This window comes from Polistes dominula, unplaced genomic scaffold, assembly GCF_049000335.1.
Source record: "Polistes dominula isolate Pdom_NZ unplaced genomic scaffold, Pdom_raw_medaka contig_17, whole genome shotgun sequence".
Lineage (NCBI taxonomy): Eukaryota > Metazoa > Arthropoda > Insecta > Hymenoptera > Vespidae > Polistes > Polistes dominula.
The window spans coordinates 1320616-1340068 of NW_028301049.1; the positions used below are offsets into that span (position 1 = coordinate 1320616).

The 19453-nt window shown below is 28.6% G+C and overlaps 1 protein-coding gene across 2 annotated transcripts in view; it reads left to right on the plus strand.

The window, feature by feature from the left end:
* Positions 1-19453, plus strand: part of LOC107066047 (synaptogenesis protein syg-1) — a 161838-nt gene that overhangs the window by 115571 nt on the left and 26814 nt on the right. For both annotated transcript variants that reach the window (XM_089175463.1, XM_089175462.1), the window contains 2 exons: positions 11979-12162; positions 14181-14316. In XM_089175463.1, the coding sequence (XP_089031589.1) occupies positions 11979-12162; positions 14181-14316 (320 nt within the window). The remainder of the gene's footprint in view (positions 1-11978; positions 12163-14180; positions 14317-19453) is intronic.

Below are 19453 nucleotides of genomic sequence, written 5' to 3' on the forward strand. Positions count from 1 at the left end.
ATAAATAAATTCCTTAAAAAATCTCTTATTATATGACAACCAATAGTTCATTATTTCCCTCACATGATTATTTCAAAATAATTTCATTTCTACTAAATATATTAAACAAAAAAATCATATATTACCTGTGATATTATTATACAAAAATTTATCTCAAATTTTCCTATGATGATATTAAAACGAAACCTTGTAATACAATAGAATACCCTATCGTAAGTAGACATAACCTATACATAATTTAATCCTAATTAATATTTCATGATACCCTTTGGCAAAATAGATTCCCAATGATAAAAAATATCCTTTCATATAAGTATGAGAGAAAAAGAAAGTAAAGAAAACAGTATAAACGAAAAAAAAAGGGTTTAGGGTACTTGTAAACAGGCCGTTACACCCATCTCTATACCCCATCATCATAATGAAACCACATGAGTTAAAAAAAGAAAAATAGTAATAGTAGTAGGGTCGGGGTAGTTTTTGCGATAAACCATCGAGAAGGTGGGAGAGGAGGAATGGGAAGGGAGAAAGGGGGAGAGTTAGCAAACAAAAGAAGAGAGAGTTTGTGGGTGCCCTAGGGCAAAAGTAGGTGGATAAGTGGCAACGATGGTTGGATAAGTTTTGCCTAAGAGTACCTACCCCTACCCCCTACCTACTACCACCCGCTCCCTTTTCCTTCCTCATACTCGTGTTGGAGCTTTGGAAAATTTATCATTTAATCTTTTTCCGCAACGTACTCGTCATCGTTTCGTCTCGTCTCGTCTCTTCTCGTCTCTTCTCATCTCTTCTCGTCTATGATCAAACTAACCCGAGAGATAATAAATTTTTTTTTCTCTCTTTGAACCAAGAGAGAGAGAGAGAGAGAGAGAGAGAGAGACCTCTACCTACCTACCACCAAAGGTTAAAAAGTAAATAGAATTTTTCGAGTGGTGAAAAGTTCTCAGAGTGGACTTCTCTTCTCTCTTCTCTTCTCTCCTCATAGTTGATGATGACTACTGCCATACTCCAACTCAGCTTGTATATCTAACAATTGTACGTTTACTAACCTAAGAGTTGTATATACTCGTATAGTATAGTACATTGCGTTGATATACTGAAAACAGAAAAGAGACAGAAAAAGAGAAAAACAGAGAGAGAAAGTAGAGTGAGAGATAGAATGAGATAAAAGCTTATACACGTTGCGTGCATTAATTTGCATATTAATTCTACCTATTGGGTTGTCCGGAAAGTTCGTAAAGATTTTCGATAGATGGCATTAAAGTGTTTTTACTAAAAAAAAAAAAAAACCTGAAAAGTTATGAAGCACGATATTTTTAAGTTTTTATATTATTATATTTATTTTATTATATTTATTATTTATATTATTATATATTATATATATTTATATATAATTATATTATATTTATAATATAATATATTATTCTCTCTACTATATTATATTAATATACTGTATAATAATATATAATATATAATAAATATAATAAATTAATATAATATAATATATTTTAATTAATATTTTAAATATATAATATATTATATAATATATATAATTATATATTATATATAATATATTTAATATATAAATTTAAATTAAAATATTATATATGAATATATTTAATTTTAATATCTATATAGTTATATTTATTTTGTAATAAATATATAATAAAAAAAAAAAAACTGAAATGGATTGCATCTTCCATCTTCCGTCAAAATCGGCACGAATTTTCAGGACAACCCAATAATAGTAATCTGATTTAATGACTCTGGATTAGGATAAAAACGTCAACACGGATATATCATTGCGTTACTCCCAAGCGATTTTAACTATCTCTCTCTCTCTCTCTCTCTCTCTCTATTTCGCTCTTTCTTTTTTTTTCTTTTACACTGAAGCCCATCTTTCGCATAAATTGTAAATATCCCTACGGTTCGTGACACGACGAAGCCAATGGCAGATACTACGACAACACAACAACGATGCCAGTGGTGGTGGTGGTGGTGGTGGTGGTGGTGGGGATGATTCAAGTCTCTTGCCACAAGAAAATATGGGACTTCGAGAAGCAACTCAAACGTATTCCCGTTGCTTCAACACAACGGGGGGTAGGAACGAGAATTATTTTTCTTTCTTCTTCTTCTTCTTCTTCTCTTTTTCTTCATTTCATGTTATTTTTTTTTTTTTTTTACCTTTCTCTCTCATCCGCAGATCCATCTCCATTATCGGTTCGCGTCTTCGGCAGGCCTTCGCCCTTTACTACCCTTACCCTTATTCTATCCTATCCTATCCTATCCTATCCTATGCTAGCTTTCCCTCGATATTCAACAAGACAGATTTTTCATTAAGATTTATGTACCGCTGAGTATACCGAACGATATTCATTTTTCAACTTTTACCCCATATTTATTTTTTTTTTTTTTTATTTCTTCTTCTTCTTCCTTCTTTTTATTTGTCTTCTTATTTTTCTTATTCCGGTTCCCCCCTTTATATTCTTGGTTTGTGTATGTATATATATATATATATATATATCTGGTAAGTACATCGGTGACAGCAGACATTGTTTGACACTCGACAAGTCGCTCGAGACGTAAGAACTCGTTTTCTACGTGTTTAAAAACATCGTACAAACTGAAGTACTGAAAAAGAAGAAAAAGAAGACGAAGAAGTAGAAAAGAAAGTAAAAAAAAAAAAAAAACAAGATGGAAAGACCCATATAAGAGATATGTAGATTTTTTTGTCCCTTGGTCGTAACAACGACAAAAGTTAACCCCTACATTCGGCCCCCTCCACCACCACCCCCCCTATACCTCCCTTTAACACCGTAAAACTGTCTGTGCAATCCGAGGAAAAAACAAATCTAGGAAATTAATTATATAGGTGAGGACAAAAAAAGAAAATAAAACAAAAAAAATGTAGATACGTATAGGATTTTTACGGTTCGTAAAACCTTTTGGTTCTAACGTCCTTTCGAAAACACCCACCCACAGCCTTTTATATGTTGTAGAAGGTAGGCGTTTCCGTGGTGTCGGTTCCATGGAAAAACTCGCATAAATTTTTCCGTACCGTTGAGACCAAAGAAAAATAAAATATATAAGAAGAAGTAGAAGATATTTCGAGATTGTTCGTTGAATTATTTCCATTTGAACGAACAATTTTGATTTTGAACGATTATTATTATTGATAGCAAACAAATTCTCTTTACGTTATGTACTCTTATACATACACACATACATATCTATATATATACATTCAATTAGAAATATAGGATGGTTTATATTAAGATTATATTTTATTTTTTATCGCTAATTTAAGGATTTATTATTTAAAGGTTATGTAGGTGTTTAGTTATTGGAAATTTTCAATAGATGGTGCTGTATTACAATTCAATTATTTTACGTTTTTTTCTGAGTTACATAACACATAACCTAATCTTAATTTTTATATTCTTTCGAGTATTATTATTTTATGTATTCTATTGTGTAATTGTGATATTATTTTGTTTATTGTGTTATAATTTACTAAACTTTTAAAACTTAGAGTACAAAATAGTTTTTTATCGCTAATTTAAGGATTTATTATTTAAAAGTTATGTAGGTGTTTAGTTATTGGAAATTTTCAATAGTTGGTGCTATATTACAGTTCAATTCTTTCACATTTTTTTCAGAGATAACATATAACCTAACCTTGCTTTTTATACTCTTTCGAGTATTATTATTTTATGTATTTTATTGTGTAATTGTGGTATTATTTTGTGTATTGTGTTATAATTTACTAAACTTTTAAAACTTAGAGTACAAAATAGTTTTTTATCGCTAATTTAAGGATTTATTATTTAAAAGTTATGCAGGTGTTTAGTTATTGGAAGTTTTCAATAGATGCTGCTGTATTACAATTAAAAAAAATTTGTATTACAATTTAAAAAAAAAAAAAATGCAATGAAAAACGTAAGAAATAAACTGACCATGACCATATCGTATTTCATTTATTTGACTTGTAGATACTTCAATGGATTTCATTTTTCCATTTGAGAAAATAACAACAAATGCGAATATCAATTGAATAGATAGTGCGTTTCCTTCTTCCTAGATTCAAATAGGATCGAAAAGAAAGGGCAATATCGTATTACCATCTCGAAAGGAAGTAAAGAAGGAAGAAAAGGAAAGGAAGGAATGAAGGAAGGAAGGAAGGAAAAAGGGAAGAAGAGAAGGAGACGAAATGAAGAGAAGCTTTTCGCAGTGGATGATTCTGAAACGAGATCAACTCCGAAAGCCTCAAGATTTATGCTACTCACGATTTCTCCTTACTCTTCTTTGGCCAAACGTGCTTTTTCCTTCCTTCCCATTCCCAATCCCTTCTTCCTACCTTCCACCCTTTCCTCCCTTTCCTCCCTTTCCTCCCTTTTACCCCCAATACAAAGATGTGTCCCTTATTTTCTCTCAATTTTCTTATTTCTCTTCAGATGATCAAACGAATATCTGATAAAAGATATCAATAATTAAACAAAATCATTTTCTTTCTCTTTTTTTTGGGAGGGAGGGGGAGGGTTAACCCTTTGAGTGCTATGGACGCATATATGCGTTTGGTACAAAATTATTAGCTTGATGGTTCTACGCATATACGAATATATTTATTAATATTAATTATTATATTAATAATATGAATAATATTTATATTAATATATTTATTAAATATATTATAATAGTAATTATTTATATATATATATATATAAATAATTTATTAAAATAATAAATTAATTATATTTATTCTTAATAATATTAATTAATAAAAATTAATTAATAAAAAAAAATAATAAATTATAAATTAATATATAAATAACAATAATAATAATAATAATAAATTCTAAATTTATATATATTAATTTATAAAAATTATTATATATTAATTATTTAATAATATTTATTAAAATAATAAATTAAATTAATAAATTAAATTAATAATTAATTAATAATTTTTATTAAATAATTAATAATATTTAATAATATTAATTTAAAATAATGTAATATGTTTATATTAATTAATTAATTATAAATTATGTTAAAAAATAAAAACTTTAATTTATTTCAATTAGAATTTGATTATAATAATAAATTATTCCGCGTGTTTCTACAAAACATTTTAGGTAAAAGTATTTAACGCTCGAAGGATTAATTAACGAAATAAAAAGGTTTGATTGTGGAATTAAGCAAATTGCTAGCTTAGGAATTAAATTTTACTCTTGAAAAAAAAAAAAAAAGAAAAGGTTTGATCGGAATGAAGCAAATTGCAAAAAGCTTACAAATTGTATTCCATTCTTCTAAAAAAAAAAAAAAAAAGATTTTGTAATTTAATGTGATCATCATCATCATCATCATCTTCAACATTATCATCATCCACAAGGGTAATTTTGATTCTAACGATGAAAAATAAGAATATAATACGTGCCCTTTCTTTATTTCTGGGGATTTAAGGAAATGGGATTTAAGGAAAGAAATCGTTTTTAATATTCGTTTCACGTGCTTTCATCTTTTACTAAGACGAACTTTGAAAGATCTTTCAAACTAAGATAAAATGTTGAGGAAGGACAAGTTTTTATCTGAACTATTTTTAAAAGAATTTAAAAATAATGTTTCTTTTACAGTGAAAATAACTATTATAATATCTGTTTATACGTGTTCGTACGATTATGAAATAATCTTCTCACAATTTTTAATATTAGAAGATTTTTACACACGTGCACGTAATTTTGTATTTTATGTGATTGTAAGAGTTTAATCTTGTAAATTTCAATGTTATTAATTCAAGATAAAAGTTCAATTGTTAATAATTAATTTATTTAATCTGTTTATTGTCTATCAATCACGAGATATCTCATAAATTTTCATTAGAAGTTGAAATTGATCGAAATATAATTTACAAAATCGTTTGTGTTGAAAATTATTAACAAAAGAATTAACGAAAATTTTATTTAATATTTTTTGTTTGTTTCAGACGTCTATTATATAATTATTATAATATCTGTAATTTAATATTAATATATTTTGTAAAATTCCATTTTTTCTATAAACATTTTAAAGAAATGATTGAATGATTAGGAATAAACATTCTATTAAATTGTATAATAAAATTCCCTTAATATTTGATTTACTTTGTTAAAATCAGTTAATATCACAATTTCTTCTTAAAGAAATCACTTCCGTCTTCTTCCTCTCTTTAACTCTATCTCTCTCTCTCTCTCATTTTGCTCGACACGAATGGAGGAACTTGAGAGCAAGAGGAAAGTCACAGTCATTCATTTAAAGGATTAAAATCCGGGCATGCTTTTATGTGAGACGAAGCGGTAGATAAAGAAGAACGAGAGAAACAGAGAGAAACAGAGAAGAGAAGAGAAGAGATGAGAAGAAAAGAGAGAGGTGAGAGGAGGAAAAGAAGGAAAGGGCAAGTACGATCGTTCACTTACTTAACAGGAAGGGCCCTTATTCTCTTTCTTACTCGTATACTCGTCGTTTCGTGGTACTTTCTCTCTATCCTCTCGTTTCCTTCAACTTCCTCTCTCTCTCTCTCTCTCTCTCTCTCTTCCTTTCTCTCTCTCTCATTTCTCTTCGTTCTCCAGAGAGTGAGAGAAGAGAGGCCACGACCAGCAATCAGCGTAATGCACCCGCAGACACACCCCACTGGTTTTCCCACCACTACTACCCATACTCTTGTGCACTCAACACAATCGAACACAGCATGGCACGTAGATTCACACACACACACACACACATACAAACACATCGATACATCTACAGGAGGATGAAGAGTTAGAGGAAGTTAGAAACTGTGTATATGTGTGAGAGAGAAAGATAGAAATCTCGCTATGGGAACATGGAAAACTACTGGAGAAGCAAACGTCCAGGATGCATGCTTCACCACTACCACCCCGTTCCCCTCCTGCTCACCTTCCTATCCCTTATTCTACCCAACTTCTATCACCCCTGAACCTTTAGCCGTGATAACGCGAAAGCAAGTAATGCAAACGCAGTAGCAATCTCTTGAAGAGCCAACGAAATAGATCGGCACACTTAGATCGATAGTTGGAACTTTGTCTAACAAACAGCCCTTTTTACCAAACAACCCTTAGCTCGTACAAACATTTCTGTTTATTTTTATTTTTATTTTTTTTATTTTTTTATTTTCTTCAATTCGAAGTACAAATAAGGAAGTACCTTTGGTTTTGTAATAAACTTCGCAAGTTGATTCGTAAAGATTTGAAATTCTTGCTCAGTGTTATTTCTATTTCCTTTCGTACTAGTGAAATTCTAGTTAGATATAGTTGGAACTAGGGAAAGGTAAAACAATTAGTATTGGTTGCTCGACAAAAGGTAATTGAAGTATTCACCCTCAAAAACAACCCTCTTAATTCATTCAGAAATTTGTTTGATATTTTTCTTTTTATTTTTTCTTTTGTTCAATCGAAGTACGAATTAATGTAAGAAAGAGTAGATAGATACCTTTGCCTTGTAATAATCTTCACGAATCGCATTGATTTTAAATTCACATCGTCTTTTTTTCTTCTTTCGTTAAATTAATACTAGTGATATTCTAGTTAAATATAATTAGAACTAGAAACAAGATAGAAGAACTAGTGGTGGTTGCTCGATTAAAGTTGAAGGGTGGTACTTCACTTACTTCCTCCCAGAGTGAAAATCTTTTGAGAGTATAATTATTCTAATGGCTTGGGTCCCGATCTTTTGGGGAAAACGAGCAAAAGTTCGCGAATGACTTTGAGATGATAAAAAATTAGTAAAGTAGACCTAGACGATACTCTAACCTCAAATCTCGTGCATATATATATATATATATATATAGAAAAATTAGGTGAAATTTCTAACTAATCAGAATGGTGACGGTAAATGACAGAATGTTTAAGTTTCATGGTTGAAAGATTTAAACTATGAATATAATAATATAAAACTTTGAAGAGAGAGAGAGAGAGAGAGAGAGAGAGAGAGGAATGAATGAAAGAAATGTTTGTCTTATTGTTTAAAACTTATTACAAAATATAATGGAAAAATTTGATAATTTGTTCAAATTTTACATTTCCAATAAAATAATGTAACTCGTCAATAGATAAGAACAATTCTCTGACGAATATAGTACAACCTTGAATGAAACATTGATTTACAATACAAATTGATTGAGTTTTATCAGAATTTCAGATTTCTAATAGAAAAATATGATTATAAATAGAATTTAGCACTGGATTTCTTGTGTTAGTTAATAATAAACAAACAAATAAACAAACAAATCGATACACATAGGGGTCCTTATCATGAAACTAACGTCACATATAGGGGTCGTAGCAACGAACGAACGAACGAACGAACGAACGACCCATATATTGGGTTAATTTGCGATGCAACGAGCGTGCCACTACACACCGATTTCTCTATTGTCAACTCAAGAGGAAGAGAGTATTGCACGAGTACGTGTTAGGTTAATCCCTTTTACGAATAATTCGTGATCGTTCTAATATACAAGCAAACAAAAACTAATCAAAATCCACTAAATTATATTATTTTATTATATTATTTAATATTTTGTATTTTTTTTTAATTTTTCATTATGCATTTTAAATATAAATATTAAATGTTAAACATAAAACCAATCAAAATTCCCTAACTCGCATTATTTTATTATATTATTTAAATTATCATAATTTATATTATATAATAAATTAACATTTATTTCAATACAAAAAATACAATTTTTTTTATTTATTATAATATGAATTATTATAATTTAATGTTTTATTATGTGACATATATATTAAATATTATTATACATATTATTATATATTAGGATTAGTTTATTCTTCTTTTTTTATTTTTTTTTTCTAACATAAGCTTACAAACAAAAGGGTTCGTACAGAAACACTGGAATATAACTCAATGCACTTTACTGCAATCGATGATATATGTCGCATAGTATACTCTTACGCATAAGCAAGTATAAAAAATGCTAATGTAGCTTACACATACACAATATATATATATATATATATATATATATATACATAAGCTTAACAGTTAGGTGGTGTGTACCAGGTTGAACCGTCAGTCCATTCGTTGAGAATCAACGAGAAAAGCAACTCATTATTCTCATTCCTGAGTGCATAGCACAACCAACGCCCGCCGGTGGCCCTTTCCTACCTTGTTTCCTACCTTCCTTCCTTCCTTCCTTCCTTCCTACCTACCTACCTTCTTCATCTGCGCGCAAATAATCATCGCTAGGATTTCCCATTGTATTATTGTGTCTGCCGTCGAGTGATAAACCCCCGTATGGCTCCCACACTCCTCAGGGAACTCACTCAGAGTCGTTCATTACTGATATAACCAACAAGATGGAATCCAACAATAAACGACACCCTTTTTAGTCCTTTAACCCCATAGAAATCAATTTAAACAAAACAAAACAAAAATAATCAAGAACTTGTTGTAATCTTAACTGTATTAACCCTTTTGTACTCCTGTGTCGAGTATGACGCGACATCAGTTTTTATCTTAAAAGATAAAACTTTGAACAATAATCTAAAATATATATATATATATATATATATATATTTAATTAAATTTGTTAATATTTAAATTGTCATATTTTTTAATTAAAATAAATTACAAATAAAAAAACATTTAAATGCATTAGAAGCTGCTGGAAAGAAAATGAATATATTATTCGAAGTGCGTAAGGGTTAATATCTCGACAAATTGGATTATGTTAAAATATTCGAAAAAGAAATGATTAAAAAAGGGAAAGGTACAGTTATTCGTCAAAAAGGGAATCCTAGGAAATATTATATAACAATTACATTAATATTAATTATTACAGATATACGAGTACTTATGTTTTATGTCTAATTTCACCGTTCACTATTCGAATTATTCAAGTTTTCTAGGTTATAATTTACTATAATTAATTTTTCTTTATTTTATATTACTTACTATTATACTATTTTCAGTGTGTACTACACAAACATATGTATATATTATATTATTACAATTAATAATTTAGAATATAATCTTCTTTTGAATTTACACTTATTTTGGCGCGTTAAAGAAAAAAATTGGCGGGAATAAAATTAATAATACGGTGCGCGCGCACAGCGAGCGACACGAGTAAAACAATTTAACAGAATGAAGTTAGTCGATTATTTTCTTTCGATATAATCGACATTTCTTTTCAAATACTTTACGGATACTTTTGTTTCCCCATTGTATACGTAAACGTTGGTTACTAATTTAACTAAAAAGGGTTGTTTTATATCTCTATATCAAGATTGCAATTATCGATATCTCGATCATTCCTTAACCCGAGAAAACAGCTATTGGTCCAATTTGAAATAGAAGTAGGGGAAGAAGGGGGTTTCTATTGAACGTGACACGGTCACGGCTAGAACTTAAACTCGAACGACTTCTACACACACATACATACATATATGGGGTGATTCAGAAACACGTGGCACCTAAATATCTCCGAAAGTATGACAGTAACAGAAAAGTTTGTCTAACACAAAAGTTGTATGAAAAATTATAGGTTATTATATGAAGTTAGTTTTGTTTTTTGCTAGGTGGAGCCACTTCCGAGATTTAACGGTCAACTTTGTTTTTTTTTTTTAAATACAATACAATGCTATATTTGAATATTTATCTTTTTATATACATATATGTATATTCTTTCGATAATTCATCGAATATAGGGTAGATAGGAACCGATGAGTCGGATTATATGGGCACCTGGCAAAATCGATCCTTGAATTACGGCCACATTATGACTGCGAAACTTGCTAAGGCCCGCACTTTCCTACTTCGGAACGAATTAATCTGCGAGAAAGAAGAGGCAGAGGGTTATTAGATGAAAGAGAGGTTTAGAGAGAGAATAAGAGAGAGAGAGAGAGAGAGAGAGAGATAGAAGCAATGATTCATTTCGAGGGAAACTCAAGCTCTCCTACCAACCAACCAGAAACGAAAGATAGAAAGAGACGGTAAAGAGGTGAGGTGGGGATAGGTGTTAGGGGATTTTAGGAGAGGTGTACCAGAGGAATTCTGGTTACGTTTAACGATCGACGAACGTTCCTACTACCCCATCGTCGATTACAACGAAGATATTTCCCTTGTTAAATGCTGACGGTGCACCGGTTACCACCTCTCTCTCTCTCTCTCTCTCTCTCTCTCTCTCTCTTCTCTCTCTTTATATATATATATATTTCTCCGACATATATTATTGCTGATAACGTAAACGTACGGTGGTGGCAACCAACGTACGACAATGTACGATGCGTTGCGGTTTTCGCTTGACTTTACCCCCATAGAGAGACACGACACACTACGTAAACGTAGTATGTTTGTTGGTTGATATCGCGGTTATGTTTTTAGCGCGGAAAAAACCCTAACACCGGGGAATTTTTCGGATGTAATACTTTAGGAAAAGCTGAATTTATGAAGCGTTTTTCTCCTTTCTTTTTTTTATTCCACGTTTTTTTTTTTTGGTCTTTTTTTTCTTGTTTGTTTGTTTGTTTGCTTGTTTGTTTTTTATCTTCATTCCGTCTAGGTTTTTGTTATTCTTTTTCTTTTTTTTTTCTTTTTTTTTTTTTTGTAACTCTACGTTAACGTCGGGGTTCGTTTAAAATATTGAAATTTAATCCGCTGTTAGTGTGGAAAAATAAAATAAAATAAAATAAAATAAAATAAAATAAAAGAAGAATTTATGGGAATTACATTTACTCAAAAAACTAACAGTTTTGCAAAAAAAAAAGAAAAAATGAAGATGAAGATGAAGTTAAATATATCTTCATCTTCTTCGGATAAAATAAACGAGTGTCTTGGGAAATGAATTGGTGACGTTGATGAATAATAAAAGAAAGAAAAAAAAAGAAAAATCAAGATTGGTCGCGTTTCATTTGGGAATATAAAGTTTAAAGGTTTCACATATATACTCTTGTGTATGTCCCTAGCCAATCGGAATGCATTTAAAAAAGTACGAGTGGGTCGGTTCACCGGACATGGGAGATTGCTCGCTTTGGGTCAGATCGGCCATTTTGGAATTCGATGACGGTTTATGGCAGTGCCAAGTTACTGCAAGTGATTTTACAACGCAAGACGCACTAGCATCGGAACAAGCTAGGCTGGTCGTCAGGGGTAAGTTTTTTCTTGTTTATTTTTTGTTTATAACATTATGCAATAAAACGAAAATTCATTTGTCAAAAGAAAAATAAAGGGAAAAAAATATACGATAAGACATTTTTGAAGGAAAATTATCACGTGGAATTTTATACGTAACTTTTAGTATTTAATCAATTATTATAAATATAAAAAAAATTATTATAATATTATAGTATTTACTAAATTATTATAAATATAAATAAAATTTATTATAATATTATAATTTTATATAATGATATATTATAATATTATTAAAATTAAATTTAAAAATTAAATTGTTATATTATTACTGTTAAAATTAAAATTATTTATAATACATTATAAAATTAAAATTATTATTATAATATTATAATATTATAGTGTTTACTAAATTATTATAAATATAAAAATTATAATAAAATTAGTAAGTTATTTAAAAATCTATCGAAATCTGTAACGCAAAACCGAATCTAATTCTAATTCTAATTTAATTGAATTTAATTTAAATGTGCAAACTATAAAATACTCGAAAAAAAATATTCGAATACTTAGCACTAGTGATCTAATCTAATATTATTAATTATGAAATAGAAAGATTGAACGAAATAATTCTTTTGGAAAATATTTCAATACACAATTGTCGATAATAATATAAATTAAAATCGTGATAATTTTCCGAAACAACAGAATTATTGTTATTATTATTATTATTGTTATTATTAATACGTACCCGAGTAAACCTGTGTGTAGTGTAAATTTTCGTTGATTAAATTTTATTTATTTCTTTGTCAAACAAAAATCCCTTCAAAAAGAAAAAAAAACGAAAAACCTTAAAAGAAAAAGTAAAAAAGAAAAAAAAATACAGATTTCATTTAATATTTCATTCAGAATGTAACAACAATTCTCGTTACGTTGCTTCAAACGTTTACCCAAGCTTCGTCGAGGGTTTGATTGAGAAATAAACAATTTTAATTATAAACTAACAAAATATAATTAACGATAGATAACACATATACATATTTTACTATTCTTACAAAACAATTTGATTAATGAAAAACAGTAAAAACATTTAAAAACAGTTTGACCTAAACAAAATCATATTCCCGATTTCATTAAAAATGTATTCCAAAATAACAACGTAGTAATAATAAACAAATAAATAATTAACAATAGGTAACACGTATATACATATATATATATACACATTATATATATATATATATTATACACATTTTTATTTATACACATATTAATACACATATTTACACATTTATACACATATAATACACATATAAATATATATATATATATAGATATTATTCTATTCTTGCGAAACAATTTGAGTAATAAAAAAATAAAACATTTAAACGGAGCTTGTCTGAGAAAATCATATTCTCGATTTCATTAAAAATTTATTCCAGTAACAACATAATATATAATACTTCGAATGAAAATAAACCTCCCATATATCCACCCAGTTCGTATTGTCTCTCTCTCTCTCTCTCTCTCTCTCTCTCTCTCTCTCTCTCTCTCTCTCTCTATCTCTCTTGTTTTAACGCGTGAACGATCAAGAGCAGAGTGGATAAACATAACGTAATAATAACGAGGCAATGTACAATATCCTGTACCACGTGAACGAACAGTATGAGGTAGGTATACAGTAAACCATAAGTGTGAGAGAGACACATACATATATATATATATAATAAGAGAGAGATAGAGATAGGTAAACTGATATTCTGCGTGTTGCGCAACGAACATTGAGATATGCGCGATGCGCTCAACCTATGCAACGCAGTACACACACAAATACACGAGTGCTTATGCGCACATACACATACAGATACATACGCACATATCACATACGTTCAATCACGTATGCACTATTATACTACTATCCATACAATCTCATCCCATACCAATAGGAATTTCAAGCCACACACACACACACACACACACACACATATATACATACATGTATATAGAATTAATCTTCGTTAATTTTGTCGTTGCAGTCAGCCCTCAGCGACCGCAGATAGAGTACGACAACCATCCTATTTTACCTGGCAGCAACGTGACAGCCCGAGCAGGTGAGATCGCTACGCTCACTTGCAGAGCGCGGTATGGGAATCCTCCGCCTCTAATTAAATGGTTCGTAATTGTTGCTGCACACATAAAATTCAAGTAATATATATATATATATATATATTTTTTTTTATTATTATTCTTTACCACCGATATCTCTCTCTCATTCTCTCTCTCTCTCTCGCTCTCTCTCTCTCTCTCATATATATTATCTCAGTCTCTCGTTTGTATTCTTTAAAACGTACCTTTGATTTTGTACAACGTTTGAAAACACGTATGCAGTACATACGTGTATAGTTTTTTTTAATTACCGTAACTTTGGAAACATTTTTTTAATTGTTTTTTTCTTCATATTTCTCATAACCCAACTCCCCAACCCTCAATCCTCACCCCATCCTACCAACTATTAAGTCTACCGGAAAATTCTGTCTATTCTGACAAATACCAGTTCAATTTGTTGTCTCTAGTCTAATGTTGCCGATTACCAACTCTAGTTATATTATTTTCAATTATAATAAACTCGTGCAGAAATAATTTTCCTAGTTTGTTTTATTGTTTATTTATTTTTTTTTTTTTTATTAACACTATGACGTCCGGTGGCTTTACGTTGGTACCATTTCGAAATTATGGTTGTATTGTGGTATTCAAAATTGTAGAACGAAAGTTAACACTTTAATGGCCACATATTAGCGGTTATTAATATAAATAATAATTAATTAATTAAAATTAAATTAAACCGTCAGCGATAAGCGAAATTATGTGAGTCAGTTCTAGTCAAAAATCAGGATTAGACGTAAGGACGACATAGTGTTAAGAAACATTGTTCGGATTAAATCTTAGTCTTAAGATCTTAAATTCTGTTTTCTTCTCTCTTTCTCTTTCTCTTTCTCTTGTTTTATTTTTCTTGTTCTCTTTCTCAATCCCTGGCACTTCCATCGAGCTGTTAGTTTTCCTTAACCCTAAAGATTCAATGACGTAATGTAACGAGAATCACGTCGATGCCGGTGCACGTTTCCCCATGAATAATCATGATCCATTTCTGCATCGTATCTGAGCAAAGTTAAGACACTCGAAGAGTGGGTGGGTGGGTGGATTGGTGGGTGGATTGGTAGGTGGATTGGTAGGTGGATTGGTTTGCAGTAGCAGCATCTCCAACCTTCCTTTCAACCGTGTGTTTTCCCTTTTAGGAAGGGAAAAGGCTTACGCGTTTGCATACGCCGTGTAAATTTGCAAAGATATTGTACAAATATTTTTCATAAATCTTACTACATGAATATGATGAAAATTAAGAGAAGGAAAGTTGGAATAAATTATTTTTTATAATTCAGACGCTTATGTGAGCATAATTAATGAAAGTTGTTTAACTTGTACAATCGATAATACAATGTGGCAAGGAACAAGATTGATCAAAATAAATGAATTTTGTAAATATCTGTAAAGAATATCAAATTTCTGTGCAACGTGAGATTTTTGAAGTGAAAATTTCTTTATAATGTGTAAGTGATTTGAAAAAAAATAAAACACATTTGTTGTTTTGAAAAATATATACATAAACATGCACATGATTTTAAGTCATGTTATCGTTGTCCAATAAAATTACGAACAACTTTCTAATCTTTTATTATTTTTACAACGATCATTAAATGTCTTACATTGATTAATTTCTATTTGTAAATATTTACTTTTCACATAGGAAACTCGAAACTTGATTCATTAAATCACTTCTAACTTGTGTAATCTGCACACATATATATATATTTTTTTTTCTTTTATTATTTTGTATAATTTTATGTCTCAAAGGATTGAACATTTATTGACTTTTTGAAAAGAAACGAGAAAAGAGCACAAAAATGATAATATTCGTATTAATTTCATCATTTGAACAAAATGATTTCAATATTTGGTAAATATATAAGAATAAAATCTGAAATGAATGAAATTAAAATGAATTTCAACAATGTTTAAACGTTAAATACTTCAAAAACATTTCTTAACTTTTTAATATGAAATTAATCAACTCGAGAAACTCCTGTATTTTACTCTCCATTCTATCTCTTTGTTAATTCTATTCAAAACTCCCCTAATCTCATTTACGTTCTTAATATTCTATACATGTTAACAATGTGAAATACAGAAATTGGATAATGTCAAAATTTACGTGTTCGTTTGTCGACAGATATCAAATATACATCATCAGTGAAAAACCAATTATTTGAGTTTATTTTTATACATCGATATTTCAAGCATATACGGCAAATGATCATGCGAATCTAAACATAATTCAAATTTCAATCTTTCACGAGTAACATTATACATACTTCTATAAACAAATGCATATAATATTGTTATCAGTATCGATAAACGTATTTCATAAATACGTAATAAACACAAATCTTAATTTATTCAACGATATTTCATATACTTGACTTAATTGTACATACACACACATACATATTAATTAACATTAGAACATTTCATATTATTTTTTTTCAATTGTCTCATTCGTGTGACGTCAAATACATACACGTCTCATTACTTTTACAATTTTTCACTCGAAAATAATTTTTTGTTGGTTCGTTCGTTGGTAAAAAAAAAAAATGTCGAGTGTTTCATCAAAAATGAATGTTGCACGATTTAAAAAAAAAAATAAAGAATAATAAAATAGAGACGATATATATCCGACGAATAATATTTTTTTTTTTTAACAATATCGATAAATAAAACAATTTTCTCTGTTAAATATATATATATATATATATAGGATGCTCCGGGCATGGGTTTCTGTGGCTTTGTTATAAAATGTTTATATAATAAAATTCTAAACAATTTAATATTTTATAACAACACATAAAATAATGTCACAATTAAAAATGGAATAAATAAAATAATAATACTTCAAAAAATATAAAATGTAAGGTTTGTTATGCGTTATGTAAATCTGAAAAAAAGGTGAAATAATTGAATTGCAATACAGTGTCATCTATTGAAAATTTACAGAACCTACAGACTTAAATAATAAATCCTTAAATTAAGCGATAAATAATAAAACATAAACGCGATAAAAAATTATTTTGTATTCTAAGTTGGAAAAGTTTAGTAAATTATAGAAACACACAAGAAAATATCACAATTACAATACAATACATAAAATAATAATTAATTACAGTACCTAGAGATAACCTAAAAATAATAAATCCCTAAATTAGCGATAAAAAATACAACAACAAAATCGCGATAAAAAAAACTGTCCTATATTCTAAGTTTTACAAGTTTAGTAAATTATAACAAAACACGAAATAATATCACAATTACACAATAAAATACATAAAATAATAATACTCGAAAAAATATAAAAATTAAGATTAGGTTATGTGTTATGTAACTCTGAAAAAAACGTAAAATAATTGAATTATAATCCAGCTCCATCTATTGAAAACTTACAGAACCTAGACACTTAGATAACCTCTAAATAATAAATCCTTGAATTAACAGAAAAAAGATATACAAACGAAACAATCTTTTATAATAATTAATCCTATATATATATAATAAATTATTCCATAATAATATATATAAAAAATAAAATATATATATATATATACAATATATATACTTAAAAGGTAATGGTATTTGATTAAATCGAAGATTCACGTATCCCATTGCAAATTCAATACAGTTAGACGAGACGTATGTCTTCCAAAGTTCCTCTCACTATGGGAATTAGCTTAATTGACACGACTGAATACGTGGAATATGTCCAGTATGTGTGTATGCGTTAATATTATTATCATTAAACATGACCAGAGTGAAATAGAGATAGATAGATAGATAGATAGATAGATAGTGAGAGAAAGAGAGAGAGAGAGAGAGAGAGAGAAACACCGAGAAGGGAAGTGAGATTAAAATTCAATGTAAACTTTGAGATAGATAAAAAAATTAGCCCATAAAAAACCGTACATGTAAAAAAAACCTTAGCGGAAGAAAAGAATAATACGAGGTCAAAAGCTTTTTCTTTATTTCTATCCTTCTCTCTCTCTCTCTCTCATACATACACACATACTTATACAACTGTACATATACATAGATTTTCTCTTCTATCTGGTTGGTAGTGTTCGAGACACTTTAGATCTCAAGAGAATTTCCAAGAAGGGATAAACGTAAAGGGGGTGGAGGAGAGGGGTTGCTTGGCTGTTCCTAGTTTATTTTTTGTTCTTTTCTTTTCTTTTCTCTCTCTCTCTCTCTCTCTCTCTCTCTCTCTCTTTCGTCTCGCTAAGTTGAGCGAGCTATACCAACTCGCATAGGCGAGATAGAAGGAAATAAAGAAAAGAAGTTAAAGTAGTGATGCGTATAAAATACCAGCCAGACAGACAAGCAGGAAAAAGGGAAAAATGTATTAGAAAATCTAAGAAAATAAAATATATTTATTAGGATTAATCCAAAATTCTATTATTAATTGTATTATTTTAATGAATTGTTTATTGAGTAAAAATTTATTTTTTGGGAAATATTAATTTACAAACAAGATTAAACGAACTTCTATATAATAATAATTAACCGTATATATATTTTTTGAAATATTAATTTCAAAGAAAATAGAAACTAACATTTATTATAATTTATAAATATTCCCATATATATATATATATATATATATATATATATATATATATTAACCCTATATAAATATATAATATTTCTATAGTAATATATATATAATATATAACAACGAAACAAACAACCTTATATATATAACAAACAAACTTATATAATAATTTACCCTATATATATATATATATATATATATATATATATATATATATATATATCTTAATACTATATTAAATTATAATATATAATATATAATATATATATAAATAAATAATATATATACTCTATATATATATTATATTAACTCTGTATAAATATATAATATTTCTATATTAATATATATATATATATATATATATATTAACCCTATATAAATATATAATATTTCTATAGTAATATATATATAATATATAACAACGAAACAAACAACCTTATATATATAACAAACAAACTTATATAATAATTTACCCTATATATATACCTTAATACTATATTAAATTATAATATATAATATATAATATATATATTAATAAATAATATATATACTCTATATATATATTATATTAACTCTGTATAAATATATAATATTTCTATA